Source organism: Dermatophagoides pteronyssinus, unplaced genomic scaffold (genome assembly GCF_027571235.1).
Source record: "Dermatophagoides pteronyssinus isolate colony J.1.1.1.1 unplaced genomic scaffold, Derpt_VIB-CSIC_2022.12 sq0005, whole genome shotgun sequence".
In the NCBI taxonomy this organism is placed as follows: domain Eukaryota; kingdom Metazoa; phylum Arthropoda; class Arachnida; order Sarcoptiformes; family Pyroglyphidae; genus Dermatophagoides; species Dermatophagoides pteronyssinus.
In genome coordinates this window covers 803,668-824,744 of record NW_027461529.1, presented here as the reverse complement: position 1 = coordinate 824,744, position 21,077 = coordinate 803,668, and the positions used below count along the sequence as shown (strand labels likewise).

Here is a 21,077-nt window from a genome sequence, read left to right as displayed (position 1 = left end):
CATGGAATGCTTGTCAATCCAGTTTGTTTAGTCACACACACACACACACACAAACATACAAACATACACACTGTTGTAAAGTATTTGATTATTTCTTCTTAAAAAAAATTAGGAATTTTTCCATTAAAAATAATCAAATGGAAAAAAATTGAATTCATTTTCCATATTTCATTTCTTCAAAAATAAATTTGTTTACAACAATCAGTTTTCAAGTTATGTAAATAAAATGTTTTTATGTGATTAAAAAATTTCCAAAATTTTTTCAAACTAGCTGATTTTTTTTTTGAATGACCAATCAATTATTAGGGTTAGGTTAGGTTAGGTTAGGATAGCCATTATTTGATATTTTACACCAAAAATCAAAATAATAAATTTTTAATTTTTTTTTTTTTGAATGGACAATCAATTCTTTGAGTTAGGTTAGGTTAGGATAGCCATTATTTGATATTTTACACCAAAAATCAAAATAATAAATTTTTAATTTTTTTTTTGAATGAGCAATCAATTCTTTGAGTTAGGTTAGGTTAGGATCGCCATCACAGAGAGTAAAAACGTAGGGTTACATTTTTGCTGTTTTCTGCCAGAAGGTTCCATTTTTAGGGTTTCGTCAAAAAAACCTCAATTTCTTCACCATAATGCATTAAACCATAAAATTCCTACACCCTAATGCATTAAACCATAAAATTCCTACACCCAAATACATCACACCATGAAATTTTTACACCCAAATGCATCACACCATGAAATTTTTACACCCAAATGCAATTCACACTAAATTTTTCTGTATAAAAGCATGTGCATCATATCCTAATTGTAGTGTTTCAAAATTTAGTGGACAAATTTTAGGGTAAAGTTAATTTTAGGGTGTATTTTTTAATGTTCTCTCAATTTTGTGGTGTATTTTTTAGTGTTCACTCATTTCAGGTGTAAAATTTAGGGTTTTTTCAACTGATTTTTTCTGTGTGATTATTTAATATTTTACATCAAAAATCAAAATAATGAATTTTTAATTTTTTTTTTTTTGATAAAAAAAATATTCCATTCGATTCATTTTGATCGCTACTCAACAGATGGCAACACAACGTATAAACTTGACAAAATGATGATATTAAAGAGTGAAATATACTCTCCAATGGCCGTTTTATATGTATTCGTTTAGCTCGTATGCAACAGGCGCCGCCATTATTTTTAACGGCTGTCATGTCAATGGATGAATGGCGTTTATGGCAACGCTAAAAAAATTGCCGCCTTCGTTGCTCACAAAGTGAGTCAATGTTAGCTATTTGACGAGTATTAGCCAACTGTTGATTTATTATTATTATTTTTGATTATTGTCGTTATTTACATTGTTTCGTGTTTGGGAACATATTCCTGACGTTATATCAGAGTTTTTTTTATTTGGATCTTGTCTATGCTTAATTCAAAGACGTTTGAGAAGGGTATTTCATTTTTAGTCGTTTTGACCCAAGAAAAAAAAATCATTGGTGTGAATTGGTAAGTGGTACCGCCCTGATTAGATTTGTCGATAGAGATTTGGCGTCTTATCGATAGGCCTGGTTGCATTGTGTTCTAGATGCGTTGTCTCGGTGATTTTTATATATAGTCAATGCTATGACGATTGTCGATGATGGCCATTTGGAATAGGTGGCAATCATCATTCATTTTCAACATTGCCTGACTCATTCATTCAGATTAATTATTTCCTGATAGATCGAGTAAACGCATATTCAATCGCACCTTCATCATCAATAGCCATATCAATTGCAAAGACCAGCCAAATGGATTCAGAACCAACACCACAATCAGTTCCGGAGACGGACGTGGAGCCTGTAGAAAACAATGGAACAGCTTCTCCTGAACTGCAGCCAACAGACATTCCGCAGGACGACTTATCAAACAACCAACAGGATGACATTCCAGAAATTGAACTGATTATTAAGGTAAGTTACTTATTTACATCCATTTACTGAAAGCATTCCACTTATCGATCCAAACATACAATCAGGCGTCAACGATTGACGGCCGCCGCAAAGGAGCATGTCTTTTTGGCCAAGAATATTTTATGGATCTTTATCTTTTGGCCGAACTAAAGACTATTTCGCTTAAAGTGACTACGGTCAATATGCTTAAGCCGCCACCAGACTTTCGTTCAAAATTCGATTCTACATCTCCTCCCATCCTGATCGATCGAGGCGAGCCGGTGCTCGAAAACGAAAAGATTGAACGGTATATTATGAAAAACATTCCGGGTGGCCATAACCTTTTTGTTTCTGACAAAGAAACACTTGGCGTGATTGAAAACATTTATACGGTGAGTTTAAATCATATAGAATTTGCTTAACTTAACATTGTAACCTTATCTAATCGTGAACAGAAATTCAAGGTTATGCTCACCAAGAACGATGATCATTCAAAGCAGGCATTCGAAAATCAGCTGAAGAAAATTGATCAACATCTAGCCAAACGTAGCACTCGCTACTTAACTGGCGACACCCTTTGCTGTTTCGATTGTGAACTTATGACACGGCTACAACACATCAGAGTTGCTGGTATGTTTTTTATCCATTTCATATCTTAAGCACTAACTTTAAACGCTTTTTAGGCAAATATTTTACCGGGTTCGAGATATCCGAATCGTTTATTTACCTGTGGCGATACATGTACCACATGTACAATCTGGACGCGTTCAAACAAAGCTGTCCGGCCGACCAGGACATTATCAACCATTACAAACAAAAACAAGGAGCCACTAAGCAGCTTGCTAAACACGAGGAGCTTGAAGCGCCAACTTATTCCCGATCGATACCGCAATCGGTTTTGGATGCATTCGGCGATCAATTGTGAGCCTCTCGTTTCCATCATGTCCAGTTCTAATTTGTTGCCTTCTCTATGTCTATGTCATTGTTGATCCAAGAGAGCAAAAATATCCGAGAATACAATTATTATTATTAACAATTATTATGTATTATTTGTCTATTTAAAAAAGCGATTGAAAACGCAAATACATTGGACTTTGTTTGTCCATTTCATTGCTCAACATTTGTCGGCTTTTTAGTACATATTCGTAAAGATGGCCCAACGCTTTTGTTCTATCAACCTGATCGCTGTATCGCTGTAGATAATGTCATTAGAATAATTAGAATAATTAGTAAACATGTGTGAACATTAGTTATTTTAGTCATTTACCTGTGAGAACTCTTCAAAATACTGTTCCATTTCGGCATGTGTGACCGGGTTGAGTTGACTGAGATAATTATAATAATCGCGCACCCAGCTATTATAGGTTTCAAATTCACGAGAAAACAATAACTTTGAAGATGGCGAATTTTCTCCCAGACGTGGTAACTCCAGCGAACAAGATTCCATTAGAATCTGGGCAACGACGCTTAGATTTGCATCGATTACTGCATCTTTCTCAACATCTAGTACGAATTCCGGATTCTTGATAATGTTGACCCAAAATCGTAACGGCAAACAATTTGATTTCCAGATGTGTGCCACATCTTGACTTTCACGACGATCAAATTCATCTTTTTCTGAAAGGTTGATGTTTAAGTCTGGCCTCAATCGACTCCATGGTTTTTGAGCTTGTCGATCAAAATAATCGAAAAGAAACTTAATTGGTTTGCAAACAGCAACACTTTCGTCGAGGCCATCGTTTGGCCTGTCAGGCTGACGTTGAAAAATGGAAACAAATAATCGATCCACATAATTCTGGGTTATTTCTTTCGTAATTTGACGACGTGTTTGATAGATACTGGGCGAAAAGTTACTGTTATGATGGATAATTTGTAAATTATGATAACCTTCGTCCAGATGCCATTCGTGGATTCGCTGTAAATTATTTTCCTGTTGTTGGCTGAGTAATAACTGAGCAATAGTCGAAATGACTGACTTTGTACGATCACGATTGATTATTGGTGATGAATGAGCGCTATTACTGTTCACTGTTGCAGTTACCGATTCTTTTGGCATTAAATAAAAACGTGAACCATTTTCCTGAATGTTGTAATGGGCTAATGTGTTGAGGCGTGACCATTGGATGTTTTTTTCGATACGTCTTTCGTTACTTTTGTCGGAATTTGCAAAAGTGAACAATTTATTTTGTTCGTTAATGTACTGAAGTTCAAGATCATCGACACAATATCGACGTTGTGAATAAGGTTTGGAACTGTACAATATGTTTAATGCTTTACGTTTCACTTGGTTAATTGAATCACAGTCTAGTACTTCTACTTGGTGCCAAACCAGTTTATTTACATCTGTTGGTTTCTGATCACATATAAGTGTTTCGTAAATATGTTCGCCGTCATCATCATCATCATCATCATCATCGTCAGCCAGCGAACGCATTGAATAATCGATCAAAGCTACCTGTATAGTTAATCGTTTAAAGCCTATGTTAGTTCGTAACATACGTTCTTGGTCCATAGTGTTTCGAGCAAACGCACATTTCTCATCAACTGGTCCATTGTAACAGTGAATATTAAAAGCCTGATATAAATGATACAATGATTGACTGATTGGTTTGGTTACCAGATGATCGTAAAGAAGCAGCGAGAGCCATACGGAAACGATACGTTCCACTATGGTATCATTGCGACGGAGCAACAATTTCGGATGCTGCGATAGATTACGATCAATGAGATCATTGAGTAAGGTGATCATCACATCGGTTAGGTAGATCAACTTATGACTTAGTGCTTGGACTAGATAAGAACCGAAACGGACACGAGTTTTCATCGACGTTGTTTTATCTTTGTCCAAAGTTCTTATGAACAGCAACAGAAATTCCCGTTCTGCAATCAATTGCCCGAATCGATTGAATTTGGTTTGTGAATAGATATTATTTGTTGGTAATAATGACGGTTGTTCTAGCTGAGCAAACAGAATATTGTTCAAATAATCAATAAATCTTCGTACCGGTGCAGGAAGATTTTCATCCACAATTTTCTGAATACCCAATCGTAATTCTAAATGTGCATTACGCAATTCTTTTTCGATATCTTCGCGTTGTTTTTCCATTTCGAGATTTTCACGAAGTATCATACGTTGTTGGTGGCAACTCCGATATTGACATGATCCAAGCAACAGTATTAGTACGATGAGAATCGAAACGACTACAATTCCTGGGAACAATATCCTTTTGATCGAATTGGTTGGACAAGGATTCAGGCGACCAATAATTTTTGTATACATTCCGTGACCAATGTTAACGGTAACCGTTAACAGATGACATTCGGCATTATTATTTCTTTGATTTTGATTGAACATTTGTTGTGGAAGTTGACAGGTAAGCAATCTGGCCGAAGTGGTTATAAGATGACAAACGTATAATTCTCCAATAGCAATGGTCACCTGATCAGAAAATAGCCAAAGTAAATCTAAATGTTGTCCCTGCACATACACAACACAAACATAATTATTTCAATAAGTTATTCAATCGTTTTTTTTTCTTCCTTACAGTTAAAGTCAAGTGTTCTTGTTCATACAATGGATGAATCTGATCCGGTTCTTTAAATTCATCGAAAACGGGTTGCCGATATAGTCGAAATTGTTCAAAATTTCCATTTGTTGTCAATGATTTTACTGATTCAACATTGTCCATAATGAAACCATAATGATGCTGAGTGTTGTTGTTAAAAGTTGTTAGATATGTGTCAATAATCGACGGAGATTCGCAAGTTATGTAAGAGGCATTAATATGCTGACAAACGCTGCTAATATTTAATTTTATCCGATCATTCTCTTTAATAGTTACATAGAACTGTGGACTTTGAATCGAATCCAGACGTTGACCAATTACAAAGAAGCGAATACCACCGCTAGGTATACTCAGCGGATATTGGGCAATTAACTGTTCTGAATTCCAGTGTTCAACTCGTTCGATGACCGGATCAACAATAAAATAAAATGTCAAAGGTTTATCCATGTCTACAGGTACACCATCGATCTGTACGACGATTTCGACAGGTGTAGATTCAGACCGCTCAGATTCTTTAGCAACAATGTCGTTGAATGGATTGCTAAGACATTCAATCATAGAATCATTAGCAATTTGCTGAATGCAATCGGTCGATCCAAGCAATATGGTCAAAGTCGATCCCGAATCAAGATTTTCACCAAACAAACGAATACGAGTGCCACCCGATCTTGGTCCTCGATCTGGTTCAAGACGCCACAATTGTGCCCGAATAAAGCGATACATCTCGGTAGAGCGAGCTTCATATACATCTCGCAATTTGACCATGATGTGTCCGTAGTCACCCGGTTGCAGAGAGTGATTCGTAAATTGTGTTCGCAATTCGCATTCTAGTCTGGAAGCATGATCAAATTTTTTCGGTTGACATTCAACGGTTCGATCAGGTTTTGATTCTAAGCCAATCCAGATCTGGATATCGTCAATTGTTCGGCCCAGATTTTCGCCTTTAATAGTCAACGTTGTCTCTCCATTTATTGGCCCAGATTTAGGCTCGAAATCCCGGATGATTGGATTAGGACAGAGTTCAGCGCTAGATTGATTCAGCCATCTGATAATTCCATTTTTTGTTTGTGAATCCATTCGACAATGTTGACTGACTTCACATGAAGAACTGATCACTTTTGACTGATCACGCATACACCAGCCACAAGCGTATTGTTCAGTAAGCGTTAAACATTGGCCACAATTCTCGGCCATACGTTTACAATCATAAAGCTGAATGTTCATATTGTTTGGATTGTCCAAAATATAGTCATTGATTGACACTTGAAGATTCACACGATCGACTTGCTGTTCCAGTTTTGCTGGAATGTTGAGTACAATCGGTTCACAAAGGATTGATTTCTGTGTGGCGTTATAATGACCGATAACAATAAGCTGTTCGCTGTTTGTTGTTTGAAATCTACATTCAATACGATCATCGTGATGAACATCATAGTTCAAAACTTTCATTTGTATCTTAGATTCTAGTTTTTCGTGTACAGTAAGCAAATGTGATTTGTTGTTGACTAGAAGAAATCGTGGACATAAATTTGCTATATGTTCACGTTCGGCAGTTGTTTTAGTTCGAACCATTAGTTTGCGATCCATTCGACAACTGGCTTCACTGTATTTACAGTTATGTTCAGATATACACCAGATACAGTTGCCATTCGAGCCCTGACGAACGCATTGATTGCATGTCCGATAGGAGCTACAATCCCAGAATCGAAATTCAATACCTGAACTTAATTCGGTCAAAGTTTGAGTCGATGGATTTTGTGTGAAATGTGTATCGAAATTCATGGCCACAACAAGCCAAGAACGTAGATAATGTTCAGATCTAATTGAGGGTAGTTGTTCAGGTTCTGGAGACGGACATTTAATCTGCGTGTTCATTTGGCCTTGTTGGATTCGTTTGGCTACCGTTATTGCGGAATGTTGTTTGTCAGTGATAATGTGTGTCTTGCCTGTAGATGTGCGAAAAAAATTGAACACGCAATACAGTGGTCTTGGTTGTTGCGATTCTTGATCGATTGCGATACTGGGTTCTCTAAAGTTTTTCATAAACAGGCGGATTGTTTTGCGTGTATTAATCGCTATGCTTGATGGCTCTATAGTTGCTATACGTGGGCAATGAACATTTTGACTATGTTCATTGAATAAATAAATCCAATCGGATTGGTTAGGACAGGATTTCCTCATTGTACATCTAGCAAAATAGTGCAGAAGTTAGACAAATTTAGACAAATTAGACCTACTTACTGGTTGGTAGAGAGACACCATCCACAATGAGGATCAACTGAAACGCTGCACTGACTGCAGCTGCTATGTTTCGAGCATTGTTGAACGTCCAATTTGAATACATTGTTTTTGGTCATTACAATTAGATGATGGCCATCCATCAATTCCATATCAGCAAGAATGGGCATTTGATCATGCAGTTGATTTAATGCGACCAAATCAATATGATTGTATTGAATTGCCTTGAATTTTGATTGTTGATCATGATGTTTTTGTCCTTTTGAATGATCAGGAAGCAGAACGTAAAGTAGTAAAACGCTGTTATTGGTTCCCAACGTCAAGATTCCAGTCTGATGTTCCAGATCAATCCAGGATGCAGTAACAGCTGTCAAACGCTGATTTTCGGTATCGATTAATGATGTAGATATGATTGGATCTTCCGTATCCAAATGTTGGTTGACATCGGATCCGCATATCCAATCTTCTTGTGTCATATTGGTACGTTGACAAGGCGGAAAAGAAGAATGTATATAACGTATGTTTTGAAATCCTTGACCGTCGAAACATTTGGCAATGTTAGCATTGATCTGAGCCTGTAAAGCCCACATCTGATACATGCATACAGCATGATGATCGAATATTACTATCAAATGTTCGAACGATTGCCTTTCAACTTGTGATGGTGACTTTAAATGAAAAGCACGTCTAGCTCTACTGACCGTTACGTGCGAATTGCAATGAAGAGGCACTTCCGTATACGAATAATAGCGATCATCTTTCTGGCATATGCGAACTACAGAGAATACAAGACAGGATTGGCGAATGAAAATTGAAAATTAGATTCCACATACCTACCTAGTTTAGTGATGAAAGCCTGATGCTTGTTTTGTTGGTTACGCTTACCCATACCAATCGATTCGACCACTACAAAAAAAGTAAAACCTTCGGATTGAAATGCGTATATATATTCAAGGTAGAAATGACCAGCAATAGCATTGTTGAGATAGAGTCTAGTACCGGACGATATATCCGCATAGACTAGTTGCATTAGATCTATTAATTCAATGTAAACAACAAAGTTATTTAAAATAAAATTACAGATGATCAATGAATAATTAGACTCACTTTCGATTTGTAAGCTCCGTGTTGCTATAATTTCACTACGAGAATTTTCATTTGAGGTGCTGGCCACATACAACGCTGTGTTTGATATGTTAGCCGATGATGATATTGCTGGACCAGGTCCGATCAACAGAACAGTTGAACCATCTGGTTGATCACTTATTACTGATTCTTTTGGTTCGTGAAGAATTTGGCTAATATTATTTAAATCATGGATAGAACATTGGCCATGATTGTTAGTACCGCAGGCAATAAGCCAACCGCGTTGTTCATCACAGATTAACGCCTTACAATGATAAGGTTTTGGAGAACCAACGGCCATGGATCGATTATGTAACAAAGCAAACGTTTGATAATCGAGTTGTAAAAGCCAGTCCGTCGCTCCTATCACCAACGAACGAGATTCAACTGCAGAGTTCGGATGAACCAAAACGAAACGTTTAAATCGAATTAATTGCGGATTTGGACTGACAAATCGAGCCAGAACAATTCCGGTCGATTTTTCTGTTCGATGATTCATGGTAGGAATTGCTAACGCTAAACTGGTGACAAAAACCGCAATTAGTTGAGTCGTTTTTACGCCCATGTTTTGGGCAAACGAATCATGAATTTAACACGCAAATTGTACAAAGAATAAATATGATGAATTAAATTATATTGCTAAGATGAGACGCAATGAAAAGGATTGATTGATGTGTGGAATCACAGACAGTGCCTTTTACTCCACCAACAGGTAGCTTCTTCGTATACGATAGATGTTGATATTAAGCAACAAACAATAGTAGTTAACAAATCGATTGCCAAGACAACCAGATTATATTTAAGGCGATAAGCATATTCAACACATTTCTCAAGACAAGTGATCCAATTTCTTATTGCACCGGTGATTGGATCACTAGTTTAGAACAGAATGCACGCATTCATATAATAAGACAGCCATCGATTAGGTTGTGAATCATCATTATCATGCATTGTGCAACTTTGTGCATCAAAAAACAGCGAAAATTGTTTTGTTTTGTTATTATGGCCAACAACACCAAATTTGTCAATAACTTTAGCCATCATTGCAATATGAAATCGATCGAATAACAGCGATCAAATCAAATCAAATCAAAACGATTGGGTAAATCTCAATCGAGATCTACCAATTTTTATATTATAAGCATCTATATCTTTCATTGCTTCTGCCTCAATTAAAAGAAAAGTTAGAAGCGTACGGAGCTGATATAGCTGTCGAAATAATTAGGCCATATCTAAACTGATTAGATAAATAATATTTTTAAAAATATTTAATTTTTACAACTACAATGCATCATTTTTTTTAATATTAAAAAAAGATTTTTTCAAATAATATGATTTGAATCGATATCCACAGATGGCATTGATAGCCATGTACTGGTTTCTGGTTCCATGTCAGCAGTCAACGAATGTCGGAATTGATTTTAAAACAACAACAAATTCAATTAAGGTGTATATACTCGTGCTTTCAGGCTGTTTAATGAAATTATTATTATTATTATTATTATTAATTAGGTTTTGAATGAATTCCTATTCCAGAATGGAATGTAGATTGATGGCTCGATGCCTAGAAGGCATATTAACACACACACACACCACACACATCTTATTGTTTCGTATTCGTTATTCAAATAATCTTGCTGCTTTATCACACTATGTGAAATATCATAGGCTGCTATTTTTGCTTAAAAGCCCCGTTATGTTCGTCTGTTGTATAATGATGTGATGCGCATCATCATCATTCACTATCTTGAAATTGAATCGGTTGGAATTGGATACGATGAAACTATTCAGTCAGTCAGTTTCGATCGCTTGATCATAATGGTTGATCGGTTCGTCCCGACTAGACACGACGACAGCAACAAGACATTGATTTAGATTCACAAACTGGCCAATGGTAAGAGACATGTGTTGACAACATCCATTTATCGGTAAGTTATTATTATTCTTATTCTATTGGCCAGTCAGCAGTAGCCGGCAATTTGATCCCATCATCATCATCATCATCATTGTTAATGATGGATGCTATGACATAATTGCTTGTTCCATATGTAATTGGCTTGTTATCCCGACGTTGTCGTCATTTGGCCTGTCAATCTATTATTATTATGGCTTGTGTGTAGCAGATGTGTATGTTGTTGCCTGAACGAATTAATACTGTGTGTGTGTGTTTTGTAAGAGATGGTCACATCTTGACAATTTACATAATAATGGCAGCCATATGTGAGCTGGTTGAATGCAATAACCATGCATGCGACAGTGATTTACATGTCACTATTGTTACTTTATTGTTAAAATTTTGGCCATTTTGGTTATATCAATTGTTTCACACAGCTGCCGCCGATTGAAATTTTGAAATGAGAACCCAGTTGTCGTCACCATTATTGGACTACCTGAATGCTATAAAGTCTTTTTGATAAAACAAATAATGATGGGTCGAATCGAATCCGAATCAAATAGAATCGGATTTAAATTATAGCCTTTGTGTGTGTTCCTCTGGGACAACTGATTATCAATGGTGCCATCACCATTGACATAACTGGCAATTACTGATTGCTGATGCCTATGACATGGCAAACTGCTTCTTCATCACCTGACCCAGCAATCATTATTTTCTCAAAGCTAGCCAATCAGTAACATTGGTCATTGGGCGTATATTACCAGCATCGATAGCAGCAGCCAACCAAATTAGATTTGTGTTCCGTTTGGCCGTAATCGGAGCCTAAAAAAAGACCTGCACGGCTTGAAGAACGTGACAAGAATGCAAGACGTTCATTGGCGAAAAAAATATATTTATTCTCTTGAGATGAAACAAAAAAAAAGCTTGAATGATCCCTACACGAACCAACCTTATGGATCGATCACGATGGACATATATGGTATTTACGAAAATATAACTAGCATTCATTAGCAAGAATCGATGGCCAATCGATCGATTCATCGGCCCGTCATCACCGAAAAAAATTCTCAAAATAATCCCAGCATTAATATGCCTTTGTCTTTGTTTGTCTGTGTTCTATGACAATGGTTGGTTGATGGCAATCTGGCAATTAACTAGCAGCAGTTAGTTTGGCGGTGGGTTTGATCCAAACAAAGATGCCAAAATCGAGATTCGATCTGATCTGATATGGGCCCGTTCTGATCTGATCTGATCTGGGCCAACATCAGTTTCATTAGGGCATTTCATTTTTTTCAATTTAATTCGATTATTATTGCTTTCAATGAACAAATCAGCTAACTATTTGGCCTGGCCATCAAATTGAATTTTTTTTTTTTGCCGTAACGTTAGCAAGAATAAGTTTATTCTATGTCAGAATATGTGTGTTGTGTGTGTGTGTGTGTGTGTGTGTGTGAAAAAAAAACAAAGCAAGCATTCGGCCTGAGATAATGCTAAAGTTTTTATTTTCGCGCTTCCTTCGCGATTCGATATGTGATCGCGATCACATCGAGTGATTGAATGACAATTTTGTATGTGAACAACTATAGTGTGATTAGCAATAAAAAGTTGGCTACCGCCTGTCATCGTGCAACTTTGAACATTTTCTGTCTGTCTAATCCATATAAACTTTCGGGCTAATGAAGCCGTTACTTTCATCAATAATGAGTTGTTTAATCCTCATTACACCGAATGACAGTTTGCTTGACACCTATTTTTCGTATGTCTTTTTTTGTCATAGATAACGCTAGAAATGAATCATTCAATCGCTATAACAACTAACCACCGGCAACAAAGTCAAAGATCCATATACTTTCCAACCTTGTTGGTCGCTAGATGGACAACTATGCAACATTATGCGACTATTCTTTGTGCTTTAGCTTTGATGGTTTCGCTTAATCTGTCACTGTTAATTTGGTTATTAAGTCAATTGAATTTTGCAATCGAAAACGATAGTCATTTATCCAGTAAAGCATCCAATGATCATTTGCATCTTATCGGTAGCGTCAAAATAAATGGTCAATTAGCCGTACAAAATCTGGCCTCTCCCAAGGTTTGTATTGATTTATTTTCTGACATATCACAACCACCTCTATCCCTATCATTTCTTGTTTTACCATTTTTTTGTGCAGGATTTATCTGAATTGCGTATTCAAACTGATGATTTAGTTTTGCGTCCTCATCATTGGTCATCGTCGATAGTTTCATTTATGCAGCTAAATGCCGATTCAATGCAAGCCAACGTCGGTGATATGATAGCTGTTCGATCCAGTCATAACGATCGTTTATTGCTACTCATCGATCGTCAAACACCGGCTTCATCTAAACTGTTTGTCGATCAAGTTGTTATTAGGTCGACGCCAACTTTACAAAATCGAGCCCTTTCGTTTAAAAATGGCTCAGCTCAAGTATTGCAGCTACAATCAGTTGATCATTCTACCATGTCAAGTTTGACGCTTACTTCTTATACAAACCGAATTCGTTTACGTGGAACACGTCATCTTAGAATAAACTCTTCGAAACAATCAATCCAGATAGATAGTCGTAAGCAAGCCCTTTCTTTACACAGTGGACATGGTCGTATTATGATCAATACAAAATGGATTCATCTAGAACCACAATCTATACGAACCGTTGTAGCAACCAAATTAGGTCGTACCTATCTAACTGTCGGACAATTATGTTTATGCGCTAATAATGGCCGTTTGTTTATGGCTCCAGCCGAACAACAGAATTATCCACATCCACATTCACATCAGCAACACAGTTGGATGGGCCATCTATATCATCAACAAGAACAACAACGATGCCAACGATTAGCATCCACACATTGTTGGACATCATCATGGACGCAATCAACTTAAAATTTTCCAACCTAAAGTTTTTTCACGAGCCCAGTGTGTAAAGCAATAATGGGACAATACAATAAGATACAATAGTACTGTAATCATATTAGAATGGCTGCAAATGACTTTGATTGTGTAATAAGATTAACTATATTATTAAATTATATCAACATTATTACCAACTAAAAACAAACTTTGCCGATAAGCTTGCTTTGCTTTGCTTCAAAATGCATTCACATTGCTCTGTTAATATCCAGGTTGTTTATGTGTGTGTGTGTGTGTGTGTGTTGTTGTGTGTTATGTTTTATCTGGTTCGGAAATATTTGGATGCCGTTGTGCCGGGCTCTTATCAGCCAGGATTCATGATCATTTTATTAGGATGATAATGATGATGACAGTGTTAGCGTAGTCTTTCTTAATGAGCTTTATCAAAACTGATAATGACATCATCTTTGTTGTTGGACTGGGCATACTAGAACTAACGATAATAGTTTGTTCGGAAGCAAACAAAACATAATGAATATTCCTAGCATAGCGGCCCTAATGTTTATGGCAATTAACAAGACGGCGGCAAACAGGCAAGCTCATAATAGGTTTCATTACATTCATGATTTTATGGTAAAAAAAACATTTCTCATTAATAATGTTATATCTCAATATCCATATCCAAGACGAAGAAAGCAAAGAGCCAGAGATCTGATTGCAAAGTTTCAAGTGCCCTCTTAAACATATTGCCAGGTGAATTGTATATGACTTTCGTTATTCGTTAACACCGATCAATCGATTCAATCAATAGATCGACTTGACGGCTCGTTCAAGCGAACCGTGATTGATGATGGATGAAGCCTTTTTTTGGCGTCGTTGCGATTGGCCATTACGATTCATGACTCTGATTCTGAGGTCATTCGATTCTTTGGTATTTCGAAATGTATTTTCAGATTTATTGCATGTTTGCGTGACCAGAATGACAATCGATTTCTATATTTCTCTTTCAATGGTCGATTTTTCATTCATTCATATTGTCGAAGGTGTCGGTCGCGGGCAAACACACATTGATTATAAAAAGGGTTTCCCCATTGTCAACTAAAAAAAATGTAATTGGAACAAACGCCAAACACACATAGGAAGAGCATCAATTATGATGAATGGCCAAAACAACATCAAACACAACCAACCAACACAGGACATACAGGATGGCCCGCTGTTAGAATAAATTAAAATTTTAAATTAAACTGGGCTCCTGTTTCTCAATCTCAATTCGCCCGCGTATAGTTTTTCCAATATAATATGCGTATGTGTGGCGTTGACTTCTGTTAGAAAATTGGTTAGGATTGCAAATGAGAAAGCAGAGTTGCTTTTTATGTTTAAGCACAAAATATGTGAATGAATGAATAAATGAATGATGGGTTCTGGTTTCCGTTTCACCATGATGATGGTGGTTTGGCTTTATTGTTTTGTTTCGTTTTTCGTTTTTTCACACATAGCAAAAAAATGAAGTTTGTCTTTATGATGTGTTTGTGTGATTCAATGGGAAATTCAATGAAAAATTCAATGCCCTATCAATTCATATATTCAGTGTCTGTTTGTGTGTCAAGTGTTGTGCATCATCATACGTTACACGTATTATTATTATTATTGATGATGATGGTGGCTATTGTCACAATATCATCATGATTTCCGGTAGGGTACTGGTGTAACGTATGTCGCAAAGGTCTATTTAAAATAAAAAAAAAAATTATATTAGAATGGCTAGAAGGCACGTTGTAATCATTATCATGTTAGGTGTGTGTGTGTGTTTGTTGTATTTAACTTTTTGAAAACCTCAACAGTATCAATGACTCTGGCGTCGTACTTGTAATTGTAATTCTTCGACTTGTCGGCTAAGCTGCAAGTTTTGTTTTTGAAGTCGTTCCATTTGTTCACGCAGTCGAAGATTTTCATCTCGTAGACATTCGATTAATTTGGCCGAACATAAAGCTGATGGTTGTTCTACAGCGGTAGTGATGCTGGTAGTTGCGGCGATTGTTTCAATTGAATTTCGTTGATGTGAATCGATTTTTGGCTGAAGTTTTTGTGTAGGTTTAAGCTGCTGCTGCTGCTGCTGTTTCTGTTTAAGTTGTAATTTCTGTTCGACGGCAAGCTTGTTGATTTTATTTAGATGAACAAATTCTTCTTGTAAAATCTGATATTCCAATCGATATTGTTCTAGTCGTGAATTCATCGTATAAATAGACTGTGGATTGCTGCTGCTGTTAATCACTGGTAAACATCGTTCAAAAAATCGAGCCATATCATCTGCGCTTAAATCAAGCATAACAACTCGTAGTAAATGCATAATCCGCTCTAAGTCATCAATCGGTGTGCTGAGAATTTCGTCTCTAATACGATCGATAAGATGATAGAAAACCCGGAATATAGCTTCCATGCCATAGAACATGAGCAAATCTGAACAAAAACAAACAAAGTAATAACAAGTAAATTAACAAAATTGGTTGAGTAAAAAGCGGTAACCAAATACAAACCGAATATTCGTGCTACGAATCCGATCGGTAATTGCGAGGCAAATACAGTAAGAAAGGAAGGAGCCGCATATAATGTAGGTGAAATGTCCATTCTATCCAGATGATCATAAAGCGGGCGATTTAGATCGTAAAGCAAACGATTCAATTGATACATTTGCATCTGTAACATGAAAAATAGACAAGGTCAAAATTGTTCTATTGGAATTTCATTTCATTAAAAAGTAATAAATTAGTCTTTACCTGCAAAGCATCCATCGATGGTTTGTATTGTTCTCGAAGACCACATTCATATAAAACATAGCAAAGTTGATCAAAGGCATCATCTTCGTTCATCTACACACCAAATAATTAAGACATGATATTGAAAGTAAAATGTATGCAACACACTTACATGTAAAAGCAATATACCGGCAACAAAACTCAAACCTTGACAATATTCCACTTCTTTGTCGAGCAACGAATATGCTTTGAGCAGATTGTAAAGAGCCAATTGGCCAGGTCCCATTGGTTCGGCAAAATATGGAACTGTCGGAAACGTACGACCAAGATCGACAAATATTGCATGTTGATGAATGGCCAATTGTTTGAGCAAATTACGATAGCTTGGTCTAGTAGTACGTGGCGTAGATAAGGCATCACATTGTCCATGTTGACGATATCGACGATATTTGGCAAGAAATTTCCAAACAGTTGATCGAATCTCTTTGGGTACACCCATACGAAGTGCGTCAACAATTGATCGTTCATAATGGCTCCACCAATGTAAATTCTGTGCGTCGGTCTGGATCGAACGTTCGTTTTCGGTAACACTTGATTGTGGTTGTTGTTGCGGCTGTCCCGGGTTATTATGACAATAATTCTCAAACATCTCTATCAATTTGCGCCATTGTAATATGGCCATATCTAGTTGTGATTGAGTTTCGATGGCAGGAATATCCGCGTACAATTGACTAACGCGATCTATAAGCGAACAGGATCCGGTATTACTGACGGCTAAAAAATTAGATAAAAAAATGGTTAATGCGGTAAATGATTCCGCTTTGCCTTACATTGCTGATTGCTGTTTGTTTCGACTTTTACGGAAGTTGTTGGATGTGGTTTCTGTGGTTCGTCTGCATTTGATTCCTGTAAATGTGATTTAGCTTGTGAATGATTAGACTGAACGTCATTTGTTGCTGCCTGCTGCTTTTGCTTTCGAACATTTTCATGTTTAAGAAGTTGAAGCTGCTTGCGGATTGCAAATTGCCATAGTTGTCGTGCCTTGCACGAACGATTATTTTCATCTTTTAGTGGCTGTTGCGGCTGCGAGTCTAATTGGTGAAGTGATGGGGAGCTAAGGACAACTGGAACGCTAGTAGTGGGCACATTCAATAATAGATCATCCCGATTGTTGATTAAGTTTTCGATGTCGGCATTAGATTTGTATTGATTCAGCGATTTTCGAATGCGACGAAATAGCCGATGACGCATCTGAATTGTAGATGAAGCATCTGCAACACCAGCATGTGTGTTTTCATCATTGGGCACCTGGAAACCTTCCTGATCATGATACGAATGTCGTCGCTGATTATCTTCGAATACTGGGTCATCGTGGTCTTCGTCTTGCGATTCGTCGTTAACTTCGTTCTCGGTTTCAGTCGCAAGCAATTTAGGATCAAGTAATTGATTAAGATTTTGTCGCAATTCTTCCATACTAGAAAACTGTGCAGATGACATAGCATTGCCACTCGAAGTCTTTATATAGATATCCATTAAAGGTTGATTACGTTGAGGTGTGCTAGATCGGGATCCGATTGCCGTTGGTGGCGAATGCTTCTGAATTATATTGTCGTCATCTTCGTCAATCGATCCGCTTTTACGAAGAGGATTCCGATGTGTGTCAAATGTCGGTTCGGATTCGTCATCTCGGCCGCAGTCGGCTACCGTGTTACGGCGTTGAAATGATTGCGGGTTGTTATTGCGATTGACAACTGGACTTTCATGGCGTGCTACCGAATTAGAAGCCTGATGATGATGATCAGTATTTGTCGATTGTTCAGGAGCTAGCATCGAGGCGAATAAAGAGCCACCACCAAATAAGGTGGGCGAATTAAGGTTCATCATCGACGACGAAGGTGAACTGGTCGCAGAATTGTTCTGTAGATTCTCATTAGATTGTGATTGTCGATTTCGCTATGTATGTATGTAAAACGCATCAATATTGATCAGATGGCAAACAAAAAATAAAGTATTTACCTTGCGAAATGCATCGAACGTATTGCTGATTGAACTGCGAGCCATCATTCGAAGACCTTCAAGCCGATTCAAACTGAGAGTAGATTTCTGTTGCTGATATTGACGCAAAACCGGATCGTATTGTTCGATTTGTTCATAAAGACTGATCAGATCCATACGACATTTGCCATCACGTATTTCGTGATATCGTTGCATTCGTTCTACTCGTGCTTTGAGCATAATAATCAACAAGTCAACACGTTGTTCTAGTCGATCTAGCTGTAGATATTCAAATACGGTATGATATTCGCGCCAACGACGTTCCGAAGAGCCATGTCGTATTCGATGTAAAAGCATGGCAAAAATTTTAACATCATCAAGACCATATATATCAAGGCAAAGCTGATGGAACCAGTTCATCGGACAGTTATTGCAATACTGGGTATTGTTGGTAGAGGTGTTGGTTTTAAGAGTCTGTGCCGATGGAGCAGAAAGATTTTCCTGTGATCCTGCAGCTGATGAAGGCGAATTATCTTTGCTACCAGTAGCATTTGCTGTTGCTCGAGCAGCAGTAGCCTGCTGATGACGATAAGCATTGTTGAAAGATTGACGCAATGAACATAAAAGATCATTGGATATTGATTCGGATTGGCACTGGAATATATGCAGCACATAATTCTCGGCAGTAGATGTTGCGGTTGTCTTGGTGTCTTGATTAGTTGATGAACCTTTTTGACAAACAGTAGCTGTGGTCGGCTGCTGCGACATTGATGTAAAGTCTAGACCGGATGGTTGCGGTGGCACGTACGGTTCACGTACAATGACGCCAAAGTGGTCAGCATGTTTGGAACCTTGAGAACAATGAGAAATGTTGGCAAATACCTTAGAATAGACTTGTCGATGATTCTCGGTTGAAATCAGACAGATGTCCATTGTGCCAATGATGAATAACATAGTTTTGTTGGGTTCCTGTTTAGCTCCGTTCGTATCCGGCTGCCAAGATTTGGATTCGGTGGGTTCTGATAATGAAGGCGGCGGCGGCTGCGGTGGGGGTGGTGGTGATTGACATCCTGGTTCGTTTGATTCGTTAGATTCTTCAATGACTTGTACGAGAAAACGATTTTTGCGATATTGACGACGTGCACAGCCTGTAGTTGTAATTACCGTTGGTTTATTGCTGGTTGCGGTAGTAGTGGTGGTGGTGGTAGCAGCGGTCGATTCGGCGGTTGTAGATCGATCAGATGCAAGTGTAGAATCTGAATCGGAAGGATAATCACGTAAGATTTCTCGATGAAGCTTGTCGGCTGCCCGATCAATCATAGAGGGCGTTGATCGTTTTTGGGTAATGAGCACCGAGCCAATATGGCGCACTTCAAAACAATTGTTGTTTATGTTAAGTTGTTGGTTGTTCAGATCGAATAACGGATTGTAAGTACTGTTCGGATCTTTCGAGTCGTTCGCTGATTTTGTTCCTTTGGTTGACGAATCTATCGAAGATTGTAGTTTACATCGTAATTCGTTAAATTTCATGCAAATTTCGGATTGCTAAATTGAAAATAATGCTGTTAATTGCGCGAATACACAAACACATCTAATCCAAAATAATATATTACCTGAACCTGATTTGCCGCCTGAAACAGATAAATACTGGGTACGGCGTTAACAACGTCTTCATCTGATTTGTGAACATAGTAGAAAAGCGATGGCTGTCGATAGTATTTGCCTAGCAAAAATATGCGGCTAAACTTGTGACGCAATAGACATTGACCATCGACTGGATTGCACATCTGAAACATGTATGAATTGCCTTCAGATGTTGTTGCAACTATCATGTCCATGCGGACAAGCAATCCGTTGTTGATCTGGTTCCCATCCTGGTTTAACTGTTGTTTGAGACGTCGAAAACCTTCAGCTCGTTCGTTGTCGTTTTCTTTCATTAGGCAATTAGTGATACAAGCAGAAAGATCCATACCAACACATTTTGATTGATAAAGCAAATCGGTCAAGATCCAATTTAACATAGGATAAGTTTGTCGCCGTCGTAATGCGATCGATCCGATAAAACGGACATTGTATGATGCAATCACAGAACGCCGATATTCAGCCATATCTGTCATCTCAATTATTTGAGCTTTATCGGTTACATGACCCGAAGATGCGGGCGAAGATACGGATGGACCGACGGGAACTTTAGCTGTCGTTGCGCTTGCAGCCATTGACCCGGATGATGAAGATGGTGACAACGAAGGCGATGTGGTCGATGAACCTGGTGATGACGAAGTAAGGCCTAGCTGTGTCAGCAGATTCGACACATTGGTTCTAGCCATCTGGCTACTGAAATCACCTGACAAACGCTTCGTTTTCATGGGCCCAATTTGACCCTGATCAAATACTTAGATTGGCACTACACAAAAAAGTTTTTTTTTCGGCTGGCTCAGTAATAATATTATTGACTGGTTCGGATGCTGTAGCAAGCAAGCAATTGTGCAGCAGGCAAATTCGCGAGCAGTATACACTCCCTTGTGCTTGTGTCAAACTTGGCTACTGCTCATCACAATCAACCGAAACATCATCACAACGACCAGGCTCGTCGTTGTCATGAATATTTGATGTATATATGGATACAGAATTCTCTATTCGAATCACTAGCCAGCATGAAAAATGAACGCATACGCAGTCTAATACACGTGAAATACGAGTTATTTAGTTATATA

At 37.8% G+C, this 21,077-nt stretch overlaps 4 protein-coding genes across 7 annotated transcripts; 2 read left to right on the top strand and 2 right to left on the bottom strand.

Annotated features, from left to right (window-relative positions):
- Window positions 1–1,195: 1,195 nt before the first annotated feature.
- Clic (chloride intracellular channel protein 5) lies at window positions 1,196–2,955 on the top strand. 3 transcript variants are annotated; one of them, XM_075819957.1, is made up of 5 exons: window positions 1,196–1,264; window positions 1,692–1,940; window positions 2,006–2,311; window positions 2,375–2,549; window positions 2,603–2,955. In XM_075819957.1, exons 1-5 carry the CDS (start codon window positions 1,211–1,213, stop codon window positions 2,842–2,844), a joined length of 1,026 nt encoding a protein of 341 aa, XP_075676072.1. In that variant the 5' UTR covers window positions 1,196–1,210; the 3' UTR covers window positions 2,845–2,955. The 3 variants fall into 3 exon arrangements, with proteins under 3 accessions (XP_075676072.1, XP_027194995.1, XP_027194996.1); XM_027339194.2 differs by lacking the exon at window positions 1,196–1,264 and adding an exon at window positions 1,285–1,494 and having other exon boundaries at window positions 1,711–1,940; XM_027339195.2 differs by lacking the exon at window positions 1,196–1,264 and adding an exon at window positions 1,285–1,494.
- LOC113789603 (plexin-A4-like) lies at window positions 1,283–9,559 on the bottom strand. 2 transcript variants are annotated; one of them, XM_027339160.2, is made up of 6 exons: window positions 8,831–9,559; window positions 8,561–8,758; window positions 7,727–8,498; window positions 5,465–7,673; window positions 3,187–5,397; window positions 1,283–3,112 (listed from the first exon to the last, which is right to left on the bottom strand). In XM_027339160.2, the coding sequence occupies exons 1-6, from the start codon at window positions 9,411–9,413 to the stop codon at window positions 2,978–2,980; spliced, it is 6,108 nt and encodes a 2,035-aa protein (XP_027194961.2). In that variant the 5' UTR covers window positions 9,414–9,559; the 3' UTR covers window positions 1,283–2,977. The 2 variants fall into 2 exon arrangements, with proteins under 2 accessions (XP_027194961.2, XP_075676063.1); XM_075819948.1 differs by lacking the exon at window positions 8,831–9,559 and having other exon boundaries at window positions 8,557–8,683.
- A 419-nt stretch (window positions 9,560–9,978) lies between these two features.
- Window positions 9,979–13,820, top strand: LOC113789627 (uncharacterized). Its single transcript, XM_027339193.2, has 4 exons — window positions 9,979–10,295; window positions 10,361–10,776; window positions 12,523–12,834; window positions 12,914–13,820. The coding sequence occupies exons 3-4, from the start codon at window positions 12,535–12,537 to the stop codon at window positions 13,643–13,645; spliced, it is 1,032 nt and encodes a 343-aa protein (XP_027194994.2). The 5' UTR covers window positions 9,979–10,295; window positions 10,361–10,776; window positions 12,523–12,534; the 3' UTR covers window positions 13,646–13,820.
- Window positions 13,821–15,034: 1,214 nt separating this feature from the next.
- LOC113789609 (TBC1 domain family member 4-like) lies at window positions 15,035–21,029 on the bottom strand. Its single transcript, XM_027339167.2, has 8 exons — window positions 19,977–21,029; window positions 18,385–19,908; window positions 17,199–18,321; window positions 16,541–17,142; window positions 16,390–16,482; window positions 16,150–16,309; window positions 15,480–16,072; window positions 15,035–15,340 (listed from the first exon to the last, which is right to left on the bottom strand). The coding sequence occupies exons 1-8, from the start codon at window positions 20,727–20,729 to the stop codon at window positions 15,296–15,298; spliced, it is 4,893 nt and encodes a 1,630-aa protein (XP_027194968.2). The 5' UTR covers window positions 20,730–21,029; the 3' UTR covers window positions 15,035–15,295.
- Window positions 21,030–21,077: the final 48 nt, after the last annotated feature.

What these genes read in the sequence shown, in the direction of transcription:
- LOC113789609 (XM_027339167.2), bottom strand. Translation starts at nt 20,729, where the DNA reads ATGAAAACGAAGCGTTTGTCAGGTGATTTCAGTAGCCAGATGGCTAGA. An exon ending in AACAAACAGCAATCAGCAAT is followed by an intron (nt 17,143 to 17,198) that starts GTAAGGCAAAGC and finishes CTAATTTTTTAG; the next exon opens with CCGTCAGTAATACCGGATCC. An exon ending in CATCGATGGATGCTTTGCAG is followed by an intron (nt 16,310 to 16,389) that starts GTAAAGACTAAT and finishes TTCATGTTACAG; the next exon opens with ATGCAAATGTATCAATTGAA.
- Clic (XM_075819957.1), top strand. Translation starts at nt 1,211, where the DNA reads ATGAATGGCGTTTATGGCAACGCTAAAAAAATTGCCGCCTTCGTTGCT. An exon ending in AAATTGAACTGATTATTAAG is followed by an intron (nt 1,941 to 2,005) that starts GTAAGTTACTTA and finishes ACATACAATCAG; the next exon opens with GCGTCAACGATTGACGGCCG. An exon ending in TGATTGAAAACATTTATACG is followed by an intron (nt 2,312 to 2,374) that starts GTGAGTTTAAAT and finishes AATCGTGAACAG; the next exon opens with AAATTCAAGGTTATGCTCAC.
- LOC113789603 (XM_027339160.2), bottom strand. Translation starts at nt 9,413, where the DNA reads ATGGGCGTAAAAACGACTCAACTAATTGCGGTTTTTGTCACCAGTTTA. An exon ending in GGCTTTCATCACTAAACTAG is followed by an intron (nt 8,499 to 8,560) that starts GTAGGTATGTGG and finishes TATTCTCTGTAG; the next exon opens with TTCGCATATGCCAGAAAGAT. An exon ending in AAGAACACTTGACTTTAACT is followed by an intron (nt 5,398 to 5,464) that starts GTAAGGAAGAAA and finishes GTGTATGTGCAG; the next exon opens with GGACAACATTTAGATTTACT.
- LOC113789627 (XM_027339193.2), top strand. Translation starts at nt 12,535, where the DNA reads ATGAATCATTCAATCGCTATAACAACTAACCACCGGCAACAAAGTCAA. An exon ending in AAAATCTGGCCTCTCCCAAG is followed by an intron (nt 12,835 to 12,913) that starts GTTTGTATTGAT and finishes TTTTTTGTGCAG; the next exon opens with GATTTATCTGAATTGCGTAT.